Source organism: Alligator sinensis, unplaced genomic scaffold, assembly GCF_000455745.1.
Source record: "Alligator sinensis unplaced genomic scaffold, ASM45574v1 scaffold278_1, whole genome shotgun sequence".
NCBI lineage: Eukaryota > Metazoa > Chordata > Crocodylia > Alligatoridae > Alligator > Alligator sinensis.
Genome location: NW_005841952.1, coordinates 1,099,358 through 1,116,353, shown reverse-complemented (window position 1 = coordinate 1,116,353; position 16,996 = coordinate 1,099,358). Strand labels below are relative to the sequence as shown.

The following is a 16,996-nucleotide window of genomic DNA, read 5'->3' as shown; positions in this document are numbered from 1 at the left end:
TGTAGGAAGGGAACGTGCTGGGCACCTGTTTCTACCATGACGCTGGGACTGCACCACTCTCTGCTGGTGGGAAAAGGCAGAGCTCCTAGGAGAGCGTGGGGAGTCCTGCAGCACATTCAGCTCCCTCCTGTCACCATTTGGCCTTTTTTCTGAAGACCCCCAACCCCTCCCCACGCCAATAAAAAAAAAGAAGAAGAAGACACAGAACCCCTGAAATTCCAGGCGTTTCAAGGCCTCTTTGAGATCACTGTGTGTGTTGGTAGGTTTTTTTTTTTTTTGGCATTTCACTATATATATATATGCTTTTTATAACTCCTCTACTGGATTTTCATCTCAACCACTGCTGCTACTTGGGAGCTGCGTCCCGTCCTGCTCTTCCTCACCCTACCTGCCACATCACTGCAAAGGAAGGAGATTTTAGCACCTGAAATCCGGTGCGCTGGAGACCCTAGGTCCTGAAGTACCAAAAATAAAATAAAATAGATTACTCCTCCCTTCCCATCCCCCCTCCCCACTTCAAATAAAAATATCCCTGTCCCACCCCCCCCATCCCCTCCGGAGAACATCCTTTTTTGAATCTATGTGATTGGGAGAGATGGCATTATTGTCCTTTCTTTTGTCCTAGGATGGGGAATTTCCAACAATGACTCTTGCCCCCCGTTGGAGCAGATCTGGTATGTGAATTGCCCTCAGCGTCCCTCCTCCCCACCCCAGAGTTTCAAGGTGAGGGGTAGCTGCTCAAGATAGGCCAACCAGAGGATCTTCCTCCTGGTGATTAGTATTCCAGTAGGAGCAATGTCCTCTTAAATAGGGTAAGATACCAAAATGTCTCTGGCTGGGCCTGGTTCGTAGCCTTTGTCTTGGTCTTGAGAAGCTGGGTAACTGCTTTTAATTTAAAAACGAGTTTCACATTGTACAAGTCCATGTTCTGTAAAATGGAACACGACCCTCCTTGCCCACGCCCTTGCCGCGCTCTACTCGGGTTCGCTGCTGTTGGTGGTTTTCTCCCACTCCAAGCTCTCTTCGCTTCGTGCGGGCGAGCCGGGAGCCGGCCGTGCCCGGAGGCCCTGGAACCTCCGGCACTCTGGGCACACCCGGATGTGTGTGCAGCCTCGAGCCACCAGCGCAGCTTCTTGTGCAAGTCTTTGGGCCAGAGGGTCGGGCTCCCCTCCGCCGCACAGCTTGCCATTGCTGAGCGTGGTTGTGCTGCGGGCTCGGCGCTCCTCGGGAATAACGGGGCGAGTCCGTATCATCCCCCCTCGCTTCCGACGAGGGTGGAAACTGTCCTTGCAGAGGATGATATTGCGCAGCTCTGTCACCATCTCCTGGCACACAGACACCTGGAAGGCAGACACAGGCAAGAGGCTGGTTTCCAACAGGTACTGCTCCCTACATTAAGGGGCTGATTCCAACAACCGCACCCATTCTGGATCCTGATGCTGAACCATTCTGGAGATACCAAGGCCGGTGCTTGGGATCTTCAACAGTTTGGGGATCCCAGGGTCTGCCACCTGTTCTAGATGCTACTAATTGAAATCCTCACTCATTCTGCCTCCCAAGGTCCACATCAAAGGTGCTCTCATGTTCTGGATCCCCAAGGTCCACAACTGGGATCTTTACTTGTTCTAGACGTGGTCCAGACTTGATCAACTGTGCCTGGAATTTAGATACATGCTAGATCCATGCCAACTGCCCCTGGGATGTCCACCTCCTTCTTACTAATTGCATACAGGGTGTTCACAAGCTTTGGACTCTCCTAAAAGGACTTACAGGTTTCACGGGTGCTAGCCCTCACCAGTTGCCTCTGAAATCCTCACGCGGTCTCCATCCCTCTGCCTAGAGTGCTCGAACCTAACTTGGATCCCCCATCTGCCCCAGATCCATCCAGCTTTTTCTTTTTTTACGGTCTTTCCGTTGGTGCAGTACCTGAGCACCTCATAAGCATGAACGTAGGAGTCCCTGCAACAGCAATGACATTTCGAGTCCTACCTCTGACTGTTCAGCGTGCCGGAGGCTCCATAAAAACTCCAGCATTGCCATAAAAATTGCTACGATGAGGCCACATATGAGAACTACGAAGATTCCTCCAATGTTCTCCATCCCCAAGCCTGAAAGAAGAGGAAGGAGTCAAGCAGAGAGGAAGATACAGTGAGTACTGAGCTCATCAGCACGTGGGAACTCGATGCTAATCATCACTGTGTGATTCCGTTCAGGGACCAAAATAAATGCAATGTGACCTGCACCATTCAAACAAAATTAACTAGCCCAGATCAAGCAGCAAATACCGAGCGACTTGTAATCACTGGCTGTGAACAGTTTTTCCTAGAAAGGATGATTTAGCAAATCATTCCAAACCAGAAAAAAACATCTCGGGGACCTGGAAAGCACTCCACATACAGACTGAGAACAGGAAAAAGATGCAAGCTCAGATGCTATTTACCTGGCTCAAGTTGTTTTGAACTCAGCAAATGGAAATAAGAGAAATCATGGAGAAAGTAAAGATAAGGAAGACAAGAGCATTAGGTGAGTTCAGCAGCAGGAAAAGTTACTTTGATCATGTTTTAAAAGTGCTGATGTAAAACTATTACAGTTATTTATATTGCAGTGGCACTTGGATATTCCAATCAAGATGAGGGCTCTGTTCTGCTAGGTGCTGTCTGGACACACAGTAAGGGACATCCTCGTCCTCCACCGTGTGCAGTCTGGTGTAGCTCTATGGGCAAAGAGCTACTCTGGATTTGCACTGACATAACCAAGATTGGAATTTGAAATGCCGATTTCAGGAGTCACGTTCCCTTACCGCAGGGATTAATTTGGCTTTAAGGGCCAGATCTTCAGCTGGGGTAAACTGGCCACACTACATGGAAATCAATGGGCTGGATTCTCAGCTGCTGTAAACTGATTTTGTTCAGTTGAAGTCAGTGGGCCATATTCCCAGGCTCCCTTCACTGAAGTCTGGAGGAAGCATGTCGGTTTATACCAGCTGAGATTTTGGCCCTGATTCTTTATGCATCTGGGAAACCTCCCAACTTCTTGACCTCAGTAATAGCCTGACTCCTTCCTTTCAGCAAATCACATAGGAACAGCTAGCCCGGTCCTCTCGTGTCTCTGCAGAGCAAAGCTGGTTGGTTCAAGCATTTCAGGGCTGACATCGAGGTCAGGGACCTGTGTCTGTAGTGCAGTCTGCAGTGTCTGGAAATGACTTCTCGCTCGCCCAAGTCCTGGTTTTGGTCCCTGGTGGACTGGGCTCTTGATTGAATTGATCACCGTGAAGCATGCAGCACCTTACGCTGCGGTGATTGTGTGCAGCTATTAGTCAACCAGAACACCTATAAAATCTGCCTCCCCCCTCTGTAACATTAAATCAAAGTGTGAGAATCGATGATTTATTGACTTAATCTCTGCGTGGCTTTTCGATATAAAACCTCACCAAAACCCTTGTAAATCGCTGACCTGTTTTGTTTTAAAACTCACAGGGTCACATTTCTCCCTCGTTCTCCATCATTCTTTTGGCAGAGTTTCTGGAGCGATCTAGTCACCCAGTAAATCAGGCCTTTGCGGGGAGAGATGTTTCCACTAAGGCAGCAATTACAGGACATAAAATGTATCCTGTAACCACCACCCATTCAACTCACACCTCCATCTCCCAAATTCACAACCCAGAGCACGGCCTCACCCTTGCCTGATCCCAGCCCAGTATCAGTGGAGATGCCCCTCATGTTCTCATCCCCACACTCAGCTCAGGGATGCTCCCCGCTTTCCTGTACTTAAGCCCCAGGACTCTCCTTGGCCCTGCCATCCTCACCTCCAGGGCTCTCCCGCGAATGATCAGAGCCTCTAGGCTCCTATTTAAAACAACGCTCCCTCGACCCCAGAGCACCTTTCTTCAGGGTGCCTAAAACACTTCCATTCACTTCACATTGCTCCTGGGAGCTGGTGTTACCATCCCCATTTCACAGCCAGGGTAAACCGAGGCACTGAGCAGGGACGCAACAATGGTTAGCGCACCAGTGGTAGAGGCCAGGAATGCTCCCAAAAAGGCTGGGAGCCTCATGCTGGGCTCAGCCTTTGGGGTCTGTTCCAAGTTTGCTCTCTGCTGAGTTTGCTGAGCAAAATACTCCCATGTTCCATCCCTCCCTGGAATGTAACCACATTTAATAATTTATCAGTTTATTTTCATCCCTTTGAAGCTTGCTCTTGCATTTGGGATGTCAAGATAAAGCAATTAGTGCTCTCGCAAGTCACTGGGTGGCTGTTTCTGTCCAACAAGGCACTCAGAGACTCTCCTGTAATCCAATACCCTCAGCGAGAGAGGCCTGGAAGCAAGTGGCTAAAAATATGACTTATTATGCGATCTTTAAAGTAACCGGGGAAAATCTGAGCACCTTGCAGAGGCCTCCTTTGCTGCAACTGGGGGGCTATCTGCAATGGGACAGAACTGCCAAAGCCAAGAGTAAAGTGTCTAGACATATCCCTGTTCCCCCACGCTTCTTTTGCCGAAAACTTGAGAGGAGAGAGAGGGAAGAGGGTGTGATAACATGCGGTTCCCAGTCTTTTTCCCAGAAATCCCAGGTCACAACCCTTTTGGTCTGAGCCCAAGCGCTATCACTGGATTTTGGTATGGCTCCTGACCCCAAATGGGGTCACAACCTCTAGTGTGAAAACCACTGGTGTTGAGGTAGGCCGGAAAGGACACTGGAGCTATAAGCATTAATGCTCCAAGCAACCCTATGCATTACGGTGGGTTTTGGATTCAAATGACAGGGCACATTTTGCAAACAGCATTTGTCTAGTTTGCCTACCTACAGTTCAATCCTGGCCCCCGTGACTGTAGTATCCAAGCAACTCCTGTTCTCTAACGTGCTTCTCTTTGTGATCCTCTGGTGAGATAAAGGCCCCCCACTTGATGGAGCGGGAACAAAGACACAGAGGGTATATCTATACGGCTCAAGGCAGTGCCATGCAGAAGGTACCCTGACCAGGGCAGATCCGGGGGAGCAGGGGGAGCTCCCCGCTCTGGCTGCGCAGCACGTGACTTCTCTATGTGTTGTGAGCTCACCAGCTCACCGTCCCTGTTTCCACCCAGCTCTGGAGCCTGGGGGTGTGAAGGCTGCCACCTCATTGCCTCTTTTCTCCTGCTGGTATATTCAGTGGTGTGGGAGGGCAGGGGAGGGCGAATGGTGGCGGTGCTCCAGCTAGAGCCTGCTCTGATAAGCTGATGGGCTCAGAGAGGTCGTGGCTCACAAGCTCCGCTAGGATCTGCGCTGACATGCTGGGGAGCTCCCTGCACACATGGGACAGGCAGAGGGATGTACCGGGCTGCTTTGCACCCTGCAGACCTGCCTGGAAACCATGTCCAAGGTCTCCCCTATTCACAGGCACGGTCTTTATTCTTGGATTATTCACTCTCTTGAAAGGACAATTGGTTGACCCTGAAACCTGGGTCCAGGGAACCTGAAACTCCACTCCAGATCTGAGGGCCCACTTGTAATTCCCAGCAACTCGCAGCCTTTCCTATGGTCTCATGCACAGAGCAGCTTTCTCTGCTAATGAAGCAGCATATGGAGGGAGCTTCTTGGCCAGCTGAAGCCCATGTGTGGTCCATCCAGCTTGTGCCATACAGCAAAAAAAGGAAAAGAAAAAAAACTCCTGCAACTGATCTACCAGGAAAATGAAACAGCAATCACAAGTCTGCTTGGCTCTTGGCCCCTGGGCTCAGAAGGGTCAAAAGGCTGTTCTCTCAGCCAGGGAACCTTTTAGCCTCTCAGAAAAATGCTCACTAAGGTTAGGGCGACTGCCAAAAAAATGCAGCAATTGCTTTAACCTGGCAAGTGTTCCTAGCGCTGGGACAGCAGCCTAATGCTGTGGCTTTTATGGCAATTTGCATAGCATTACCCAGAAGAATTTGCTCTTCAGTTTTAGAGCTTTATTAATAAAGTCCCTGTTCCCCCCTTCCTGTTCTGAAGGAGCTTTAAATTAGGCCCATTAACCAATGGCCCTGCAACAAAGCTCCATCTTCTCTTAAAGGGGCTCGGGCTTTGGATGCAATTCCCTTCAGCTGTCTGGTTTCCCGTGTAACGTTGCGGACATTCATTAGAAGATAATTTACCCTCCATATGCCTCCAATATTTGTCATTTGGTTGTTGCTACTCTCTTTGCCCCAGGCAAAAACACACAGCGTGAGGCACAGCAGAGCTGTTTGGCTTTCTCCTTGCATTGTGAAAGGAAGAAATCTTAAGTCAGAAGAAATGAAAAAAAAACCAACAACCCCACTGCTCCGCAGGCGGGAGACCGGGTGTCACTCCTATCTGGCTTGGGAGACGATCCTGCTCGAATCAATAACGATGTTGCTGCTTTACATCCTTGTTATCAGGCTCTGCTACGTGAAGGCGCGATGGCCTTGTCTCCCAGAGCCGGTGTGAAGGAGGGTGGCCTCGTCTCTCAGAGTCGGGGTTTACCTTTGGCTCTGTGGTCTTCCTCTTTGGGACACCTGCCTCCTTCCCACCACTTGCGCTTCAGGATTTCCAGCCGGTTGTTTTCTTGCAGCTGGAGAATGGCCAGGTCGAACTCATCGCGGAAGACGGAGCCTGTAAAAGCCAAGAGGGAGATGAAGGGACAGCCGGGATGGCTTTCCGTCCCTCCCACCCGCCACACACGGCCCTGGCAACCTGCCCAAGCAGGAGAGGGCCACCCCCACCCCCTGACTCTAAGAGACTACAAGGGAGTTCATTCTTCAAGGCGCCTTCAAATCCAAGTGGAGCCTGCCGACAAATGACTTCTAATTGCAGGTGGTGATTTTGCTTCTCCAGCAAAGACTCGATGGAAATCAGACCCAGGCCACCCAACAGCATCAGAAGGGAGAAAACTTTGAGTTGCTGCCATCTGGGCTAGCGTTCAAGTGGGCAGCTCCCTATCTCATTCCCATTCCCTGGAGCCACACAGGCTAATCCCTCGTCATGCTGCCTGTGCGTGTCTAATCTTACTCTAGCCCTCGCTCCTACGTGGAGCAAAGGATGGCAAGAAAACCCTCCCTGTCAATAACACCAATGAACCCAATCATCGGGCAAACCCCAACGCTCGCTGGAGGCCAGGCTCAGTTCCCATGCTCTCTTGCTGTCCCTGTATTTTGCACTGGAGAGAAAACCTAGGATAAATTATGAGCTACAGCACGGTAAATATAGAGTGACTCAATGGGACTGCACCAGTATAATGAGGGCCAGAATCTAACTCCCTTTATCCCCTGTAATTTCACTGTTTCTCAAGGCAAACTCTGGCCTGAAATGTAGGGCTAGTACATAATAGGAATAGCAAAATACAGTTAGCCTGGGATTTGCTCTGGGAGTTAAAGCTTCCTTTGCAGTATGAACCGTACAGATGAGCCCAGTGCTGCATTACAGCATGAGAATCACACACCAAAGCTATTACTACTGTTACTTCAATATCGTTAACCACAAGTGTTCAAAAAGCAGCCCCTCCACGGCACTCAGATCACACGACTGGCTTAACAATCATGAAATCTTTCAACATAGCAAATAGGAAACCATTTAGTTGCCTTCTGGAGCTGGAACCTTTAGGGACAATGTTTTCTAGTTTTCTTTCTTTTTTTTTTTTTTTTTGCAACCACAATGAATAAGGACATTTTATTTCTTACAAAAGACAATTAAAGCCAAGATTCCAGGAGCGGGGGCTTACGAAAAACACCCGACATCAAAAAGCTTGTGATAAAAATCAATGGAGTTGGCGGCATCTTTTAATGCACTATGGTGGGAGACAAGGTAGAGAGTGAAACGAGCTTGCCTGGTTTCACTCCCAGTGCTGAATGGGAGGAAACATAGTACACAAAGAGCACAAATGCAGAAAAATAAGACGCACACATTTTTTTTTTTATAGTAAACATCATTTTAAATGATGTGGGGGCAGGCAGATGAATAATTAAAATGTGTTTGATTTTCCTCCTGATGGCATCTCTGAAATGAAAGGGACACTAGGCAGATCAGCGAAACGCGGCATCAGTTCTAGAGCTGTTTCTGCCTTTCAAATGCTCCGATCCTCTGCAGACAGCTGAGAATGACTATAATTTTTCTTCACTGCCTACCGACTGGCATGCCAATCCCGTAGCCCTTGGTGTCCAGAAGGCCCCCGACCTGCGTGAGGTTGCAATTGCGCTGACGGTAATACTCGTTCATGGTGGACTCCAGCAGGAAGGCATAGTTGGAATTCAGCACCCTGGCGATCCCTTCCTCCGTGCTCTTTACGAACACGCTTGGCTGCTTTGAGTACATGTAATTCCACATCCGCTGGTACGTCTGGTAACGGGAGTTCTGCAAAAGAAAGGGGAGAAGAGGAGCCATTGGAGCAGCACTGCCTGGGGGGCTCTGCCCCAAATGAAAATGTGTACCAATATAAGGCTGGGATGTTGCAAGGAATCTAAGGGGTTTGGGTGCCCAAATGTGCCCCACTGCCATAGGTTCCCATGATGTTTTAAGGCCTCAAAACATTGTTAAAAAATTACAAAAGCTTAGAAGAAAAATGTTTCTATGGCAACATTTTATGACAACTGATTCCAGCTGGAATTGCTCTTGCTTGGCTGGTTTGCTCGGAGACCAGCGCACCGTGCTGTACAACAGCCTCAACCCAGTCTTGCGAGAAACAAGGTGGGAAATGAGAATGACAACGTTGAAGGGTCCAGGAATGACTGATGGGGCTGAGCTGTAAAGTCTGCACCTTGATCCAGTCTTTGAGGCTTTCTGGATGTGGCCTTCTGATTCATCCAGTCATGGGTCTGATCCAAAGCCTGCTGAAGTTAACAGGAGTCTTTCTATTGACTTCAGTAGGACCATGATGACACTCATAAGGACATCTGAGCCAGACCTCCCTTACAGTTTGCAAGTGTTGGATTTTAGAGCTTGGGTGCCAGCCCATCTTGGCTGCACAAAAAGGGGGACAGACACGGCTACACTTACACTGCTTGAGCTAAATGGAGAGCAAAAAGTCAACAAAGAGCAGAAACGGTAATATTAATTCTGGTTAAAATGCACTCCAGTTTAGCATTTCCATGTTTTATTTTTGTTCTTTAACATCTGGGGCTCTGTCTCCCCGGATCTCACACGGTGGCTTTTGCCAACATAAGACAAGTGCAAAGTGCAGGTAAAATGCTTCGTTCTGAGTCAGCCCTGCGTCACCCCCACTTGTCATTCAACTTATTCTGGTTCAGATGACTAGGAAAGGTGCATGGCAATGGAGAACTGAGCCCTTGATTTTTACACTGCCAGTTTCCCTGAAAAGAACAGGGCTGATTCAATGCCTGAGGTACAGTCTTTTTTATTTGCTTGTGCTACATTTGGCTTTTCTGAGATACAGCAATCTGCTTAAGCAGCCCTTTTCCAAATCTCTAGGGTCTGCAAAGTTGGGCTGGAAAGATCAGATTCGCTCAAGAGGTTTCTGGGCTTCCTGTTTCAATTCAGACTGAACAGAAAGCAAGAAGAGCTTGCTCCTCTTGATGCTTCAGCATTTAATAAATAAATAATCCCCAGACTGCGTTTTGTGCATTCAAAGCACTGGTCAAAAGATTAACCTCCTCATTGCTGCTGAGAATGGGAAAGTACAATCACTCATGCAGATATGATGGGCCCGACTGCAAACAAAGCTTGATTTGCATCAAGTAGGTATATGTATCCATGGGAAAGATCAGGGTTTGCTGACACATTTATTCTTGCACACACTGAGCCTTGCAAATGCAGAAGTTAGGGCCGTGTTAACAATGCAGAGACGTATGAAAATTTGGCTGCAAATACTTGGCTGTCAGGAATGGGGCTCTGGCATATGGCTATAAATGATATTGCTACCTACTCTCTGGCGCTCTGGGCAGGAACTCAGCTCCTGGGGCTGGGAACCTAGGCTGTCGCCTGTGTGTCCTGCAAAGTTGTCCCACAACCCTACCCCTTGAGGGTGTCCAGGTTGTGTCTGACTGGATTCTTTCAAAATCCCCTGACTCCTCCTCACTTCCTATCACTTCTCTGAGCTCTGGCTTAATCCCACTTTGGTGCTGCTCATTGCAGTCTCAACTCCCCTCACTCGCAGTGAGAGGTGGACCCGGGTGCACAAGTTCAATTAAAAAGCAGAGGATTCAGCCCACTCAAAATGCAACTGAGAAAAACAATCGCTCGCCTTGTAAACAGCCTTTCCAAGAGCAAATGCGTCTTTCCGCATCCTGCATGCAGCCTACTGCTGTTTCTTTCCAAGTTCTCAGTTTACTGGGGGGGGGGAAAGGCCTTTACATCCCACATGCACGTACACAAATGCAACCAAATCCGTCATCTCATCTCGTGGCAACCAAGGACAATGAAATGGATCCAGCTGCTACAGATGCCACCTACACAGGACTAGGATGGAGTGTGCTGGAAAGAGCCCAGGTTCATATCCTGGGTCAATTTCTGATTTTTAGAGAATATGTGTCCCCTGACTTTTCCACCCCCTACCCTCCCGCACTCCCAGTTAACAAAAAAAAAGGGGGTTTACTTGGAAGAAGGTCATGCTGGAGCCTCCGTGAATGGTGCCGTACTCGATAGCCGTCTGGTCAGCGAGGTCATCTACCGACTCTATCGGCACATCCATGCGTTGCACAGTGAGGAAGGCTGCCAGGTTGGCTGTGTAGGAGGAGATGATGATCAAGGTGAATGCCCACCTGGAGAAGGCAGGGAGAAGAGAAGATGAACTGAGATTCATCTAGGGTCTGAGTTGGTCTCCGCCCCGCTCCAGACCTGGAATAACAGGCTTGATCCCGGGAAGTGCGAGTACCTGCCACTCCCAGCAAAGGCCCACACGTAAGTGAAAGGTGCCCAAAGTTCTTTGGAAACACAAATCAGTCTTTATTTGAATCCTTCAGGGCAAATTAAGTAGATTTAGGTCTTAGCAGGTTAGTGGCACATCTGCTTGGAGTCTATCATAGGTAGGCAGGTAGCGGAAGCAGAGGCCACCTAGTTTTCTCCATAAAGGGATGCCCCTCTCTGGCAAGGCTCCCGGGGGCCTTGCATTTGCTTAGGACTGTTATTCCTCTCAAGTGACAAACCAGACTACTCTGGTTAAGAGGTCAGGCAGTCTACCACCACAACAGGGGTGGCGTTTCATGGCAAGAGGACTTGGAGGCTCAGGAAGCAAGTGAAAGACCACCCCATTATGTGGGCACGCTGGAGCAGAGTCCTCAGAAGTGCAAGACTGATGAGAACATGCCAGGGATCAGAAACATCCTGATCTGGAGCTCCTTGAACGCCAGAGACTCATCTGTTGTTGGCCAAACCCTTAGCAAATGGTACCATGGCGCTGCTTGATTGCACGACTCCAGAACACTACAGCGTTTAGCAATGAGTCTGCACATCCTGAACCATAACTGGAGACTATTTAAAGGTGCAACAGGTGTCTCTCCTTACCAGACTCCGCTGACACACCGTGTGGATAGCGCTCGAGGCGCGATGGTAGACCCTTGCTGCATGAACCCCCCGACTGGAAACCACAGGCTGTTGCCGAGGGAGTACTGATTCACCAGGAGATTGCACCTCCCTTGCGAGCAGGGATGGGGGCTGTACCACTCGTATGGTGTCAATCTGCAGTGTCAAGAAACAAGACATGAAGAAACACTGATTGCAAGGCAGGCAGGGGGAATAGAAGTGGTGAAGCCCTCACTATCCTGGAGGCAGAATCTCTAGGCAGGAAGCTCTTTGCTGGCAAATGGTGCCAAGGGGCTCATAGCAATGTTGTACAAGAGGTTTGCAGTAACACCCGGAAGCCCCCAGGCTTTGTAATAAGATCTGCAAAAGGTTTGTGAAGCTTTCAAGCAAATTCCAGCCTGGGCCTCTGCTTTGCACAAACGACAACGCAAGTGTGAAACGCACATGGATCAGATGCGAAATCAGGTGCCATCCAGCAGTTTCCGCTGTGTTTCTCTAGTTGGGGAATTAATGCCAATGGGGAGCTCTAAGCCAAACACAAGGTAGGCAGGTCAATGCCAGAAAGAAAAGCCAGGCAAAGGTCTGGCATGGACCAAGTTCAAATCCAAAGTGGGGCACTGCTGTTTTCAAAGAGCCTTAGACTGTACCGAGCTCATGGGAGCAAGTCAGGAATCTGCATGGGGCACGTTGCGAGATGGTAGCGTGTGCTAGATAAATGTGGGCTGCCAAGGAGTCATCCAAATGACTACTGCTCACATCTCCAGACTAACATCCGCTTTGCTTACAGGCTAAGACTCATGCTAGGGACTGGCAGAGCTCATGGGCATCACAGACGAAGAATAATACGGGCACCCTGCTTGTGAATCAAAGTGGGGCTCGTCCTCCACCCCGAGCTCTTCCACTTCCTCTCCCTTCTGCTCTTATTCCACTCCCTGCTTCCAAACTAACATATCGCTTCTCCCCTCCTTCTGTTTGGGTGGAAAAATCTTCTGATAATGAGGCTTGCTCCCACTGCCAGCATCTGGTCTTGGGCATGCACAAGCTGTCTGGGCTGGCTGGAGAGGCTATTGCACCTGCAGAGAAACCCTCCTTGAGTCAGTCTTAAATTGGGTTTCACATAATGTTAATTGGTATTAAGAAAACCAGAACCCAAAAGGCTTGGCTTACTGATCTTATGGGCCAGTTACTATTCCACCTATTAGGCACCTGAGTGCCGTCTAGTCTACCCTACTCAAATCCCTGAAAACCTGCCAAAACCCAAAGCAATGGGCCCTTTGGGTCTCTGCTTTTTCTGAAGGGATGTGTGATGAGCATTTTTTCATTGAATCAAGCAGGGTGGAATAGGATCACATTTAGACACCTATCAGATGGAATAGGACCTAGTCCTATGACCACAGCTTGTGCTGGGAGCTGGGTGGGGACTTCACTGCCTCACACTGAGATTAACCAAAGTATGGTCTGTGTCTTGATTTCTTAATTTCCTCATGGCTTGCTGTGACTCCAGGGAGGTGGAGTTAATCTCTGGAGGCTTCCCTTTATTGGTTTTCAATACTGTAACGACATCCTGATAGAGGCTTTTTGGCAACTCACAAAGGTCACAAAGCCCAGCTGTGAGCTGCAAACTCCCGGGCACTTTCAGAGACTATTTAATATGGGCCAGTTTTCATGGAGAACATGCAGGAGCCCCACTTTAGTCATGTTTAAAACATGCAGAAGAAGGTTAGAGTGGCTCAGTCCGGAGACAGCGTCTGACTGCATTATTAAATGGTTTACAGAGCTGTGTTATTGAGGCTATAACAGGAGTCTGAAAACCATTAAAACCCTGTCAACATGACAACGTTAGCCAAGCCAGGGGACCTAGCAACAGCATGCTTCTCTTTTGTAATGAGGACTGGGTATTTGCTGTGCCCCGCACGAGTGTTTAAGCCTTGGGCATATCTTTAGCGCACCACCAGGACAGTCACGCTGTGTCCGAGGAGCCCATCTGTGCTACCAAGCAGAGCCGCTCGGGTACAGGGTCAAGGCAAAGCGGAATAGCAGCAAGGTCATCCCTGCTGCAACGGGGCATGTGCTGCCAGCAAGCCCTCCATGATACGATGTAAGCCTGATTTACATGGGCCATACAGAAGCTGACTCATTGCCCATCAAACAGGATCTGGGTAAACCACAAGGCTCTAGAAAGATGCCGATGCATTTTCTGTACAGGCAGGAAAAGCCAACCCAGGCATGGGAAATGGTTGCAAATTCATTTTAGGAGCTCGATGCCTTGCTATCGCTTCCTGGATCGACCAGCCTTGTTGGTTTCTATTCCTATGCCCTCTGGGACTTCCAGGCTGCTTCTGGCACAGGCCAAGACCAATGCAGCCAACCACATGCACCCTAATCTGTCTGATCTGCTCCTGCCCCTGTCCCATGGTGACAATGAAGGCAGGGTAAAGGTGTACCTTACAGATAAACTAAATCAGAGATGCGTAAGCTTTTGTGAGTTCAGGCTCGCTTCATCGGCTGCTGTGAAAGGAGAATTGTGACACTGCCAGCTCTCCTCACTGGGAGTCACTGGGCCGTCATGGGCATCAGTGGGACATGCCTTATGCATGCATCTGCACTGTTCAAACACAGACATGGGCTGACAGAGGAAAGCTGGTGCTAGGACCCCCTTCCCCAGGGTGTAACCACTCCCGAACTTTTGCACAAGTGCTTCCCCCCCCAGCCGAACCCTTCCCCGCATCCCCCCTCCACCAGTTCTCAGCTGCTGGCACTAGGTGGCACCATCAGGACGGGAAAGGAACGGCAATAAAAGTAACAGTACCGAGCAACGAGGAAGAGCACGCAGCTGACCGCCAGGTAGGCAAGTAACATGAAGAGCCAGACACCAGGAGAAAAGGGATCCAGGAAGGAGAAGTAGCCCGGTTTGCGCCCCTAAGATGGAGACAAAAAAGAACCCAGTGGGTTTCCTTTCTTTTTTAACATCAAAAAGTCCATGCTACAGAATAATACAAGGAACCACCCAGAGCAGACGTGACTGTGAGCGGCAACAAGATGGGGCTAGGAAAGGCAAACCACGGAGGGACCAGAAAATGCCCTCAGGGGAAGCAGGGGGGACAGACAGCAAAAAAGGAGCATGGTATAAACCTATGCAGCAGCTCACTGGCCAGCATGCACCTCCCCATACAGCAGCTGCCATCTTCGTGTACAGCAGGAATACAGGCAGAGAGGAATAGCCAGGACGGGTCACACCAGGGCTCCCCTAAGTCCAGCCTTGCCTCGGACGGCGGCCAGAACTTGCCCCTAATGGAAGCTTCTTCCCGACTTTCATTGATTAGAGGATGGCTTTTGCCCTGAAGTTTGAAGGTTTGTATCCCCACGAGCAAAACTATCTGCTAATTTAACTTAACTGAGGGTGAATTTGACCTAGCAGTTTTATCTTACATTTCTATAGCACCCTTTCAACCTGGGGGCTCTTAAAAGCACGAGCCCCAGTTTTGCAGCCTTCAGTTCACACAATTGATCCTTGCAAAGTAACCCTGTTGCAGGATAGGGAAACCTTCCTGTGTGCAGAAAGGAGGGTTGGATCACGCAGGTGAAAAAAGGAAAATGGGAGATAAATATTTTCCCCGAGTTCCATGCAAAAAAAGGAAGCATTTGGCCATCTTTTCCTGCTGCCCTTTCAATGTTACTTTTCTGCAAAATGCTTATTTTCCTATCGGGCAATGTGTTTCTTTTATCTTGTGGAAAGACTTGATTGTTGAAACTGTTCTGTGTTTTCAAAAATATAGGTCAGACCCCTAAAGCCTACACACAGAGCACTATGGCACCTCTGAAATGCAGCCACCTCTGGGTTGGAGGGGGCATCCATCAACCAGACCCACAACACGTTGTCTGCTACTGGGGGAAAGAGGGGAAAATGGAGTAAACTCCAGCTGTTCTGGACTAAGCTCCACTGAGGCTTTAATGTCCCTGCAGAGAAGGGAACAGCTAGGCGTTGAGGTCCTGACACTCCCGCAGGCACCATCGGGGCTCAGCACTTGTATAGACAAACGGTTTGTTTTTAAGTAGGAAGATGGAAGGATGAAGGGTTTCTCCAACTCAGCTGGCATTTGAACCTGTGGCTCACAGGCCTGGGTAACTTCTGCACAGACCACTTAGTTCATCTCGCTATCGATAGCATTTCTCTATTCATTTTGCTATCAATAGCATGCCTGAGCTCAAAGCCGGCTAAGCGTTAGATCCCCTGCAAAGCTTCCTATATTCAAGTCAGGCTAGAAAAGGCCTCCCTTCCCCCTGGCCCTTCTTCTGGAAGATGTCCAGGCTGCAAGAGTTGGACCCCGAGACTGGTCTATGGAGCCGTTTATTATGGCTCGGCTGGGTCCTCCGCTCATTTCTTACTGCTCCCTTGCTCCAGTGCCTGCTGTAGGTGGGCACCAGCATTTGCTGAGCTCGGCTCACTTAAGCAGCAATCCTTCTGCTCTGCTCTTGGGAGAAAGCTTCCCAGGAGACAGCTGCCCAGTTAAAAAATGGCTGGATTAACACAAAAGGGCCAGCTGAGGACTCCTCTTTGACACGCAGCCATGGTGTTCTCCTTTTGGTCCCCATAAACTAATAACAATTCATCATCTCTCAACCCAACGGCGGGGCACGTTGGCAGGGCAGTTGAGGCATCGTGCTCTAGCTGTAGAGGCATGCAAAATCAAGTCTCACCCTGGATCCCTGCTGAAAGCCATCTCCAGTCAACCCAGCTGCACTTAGCCATAGTCATTCAGCTTGGGGTGTCAGAGGTAGCAGGACGTGTTGCCGGCCACGTTGCTCCCTTATCCGCCTCTGGCCTCAGAAATGGGCACGCTTCAACCACATGAGCCCAGCGGGCTGTCAGGCCCTTCACACCTGGAATCTCATTAGCCCCATGAAACCTACTCCCATCACGGATCAAACACCTGATTTGTTTTTAACAGAATTTCATCCTAAAATAAGGCATTTTTTTTGCACAAAATTTCTCAAGAAAGAGAGCTGTAACTTTCCCCCGCAAGCCCAGAAATGTGACATTAAGTGAAATCTTCATGAAAAGCTTAGATTGGTATTGCAATGCATTGATTTGGAGCCACACTGGATTTATACACATTTTTTAACTTTGGAAATTCAGAGAAACACTCGGGATTTTGCTGACAAACGCACCCATTTTGGAGTGAAAAACCCCTCTGCCCAATTTGCTGTGGTTCTGGGTGGCATTTCAACCTCAAGGCAGTAACCAGGGCCACCACAATTTTCCTTAAACCTTTTAAGGCAAACCAGGACCAAGTTTCAAGCTGAGATAAACTAAACTAAACCACTTATGCCAATACCCCAAGCTGTGGAGAATTTTAAGGTTGGGATTTGAACACTAGCATTTGGGCCCATTTATATTTTCACTGGAGTCTGGCCTTGTTTTTTTCCTGTCGACACAAAAAACAAGGTGAAATCCAGTGTTTCTCTCTTGTTTGCTCCAAATTCATTGAAAACCCGTCCTCAAGAAAAGATGCAATTCCCACCGCGGACTGTGCACCAACATGATTTGCTTC

At 49.1% G+C, this 16,996-nt stretch overlaps 1 protein-coding gene across 8 annotated transcripts in view; it reads right to left on the bottom strand.

Annotated features, from left to right (window-relative positions):
• Positions 1 to 561: 561 nt before the first annotated feature.
• Positions 562 to 16,996, bottom strand: part of GRIK4 (glutamate ionotropic receptor kainate type subunit 4) — a 271,109-nt gene continuing 254,674 nt past the window's right edge. For 7 of the 8 annotated variants that reach the window (XM_025200022.1, XM_025200021.1, XM_006020387.2 and 4 more), the window contains 7 exons: positions 14,254 to 14,363; positions 11,427 to 11,600; positions 10,519 to 10,684; positions 8,096 to 8,321; positions 6,459 to 6,587; positions 1,990 to 2,108; positions 562 to 1,340 (listed from right to left, as the gene is read on the bottom strand). In XM_025200022.1, coding sequence (XP_025055807.1) covers positions 975 to 1,340; positions 1,990 to 2,108; positions 6,459 to 6,587; positions 8,096 to 8,321; positions 10,519 to 10,684; positions 11,427 to 11,600; positions 14,254 to 14,363 — 1,290 coding nt within the window. In that variant the 3' untranslated portion in view covers positions 562 to 974. Of the gene's footprint in view, positions 1,341 to 1,989; positions 2,109 to 6,458; positions 6,588 to 8,095; positions 8,322 to 10,518; positions 10,685 to 11,426; positions 11,601 to 14,253; positions 14,364 to 16,996 lie in introns of those variants that run through there. The other variant, XR_003093249.1, reaches the window with a different exon arrangement.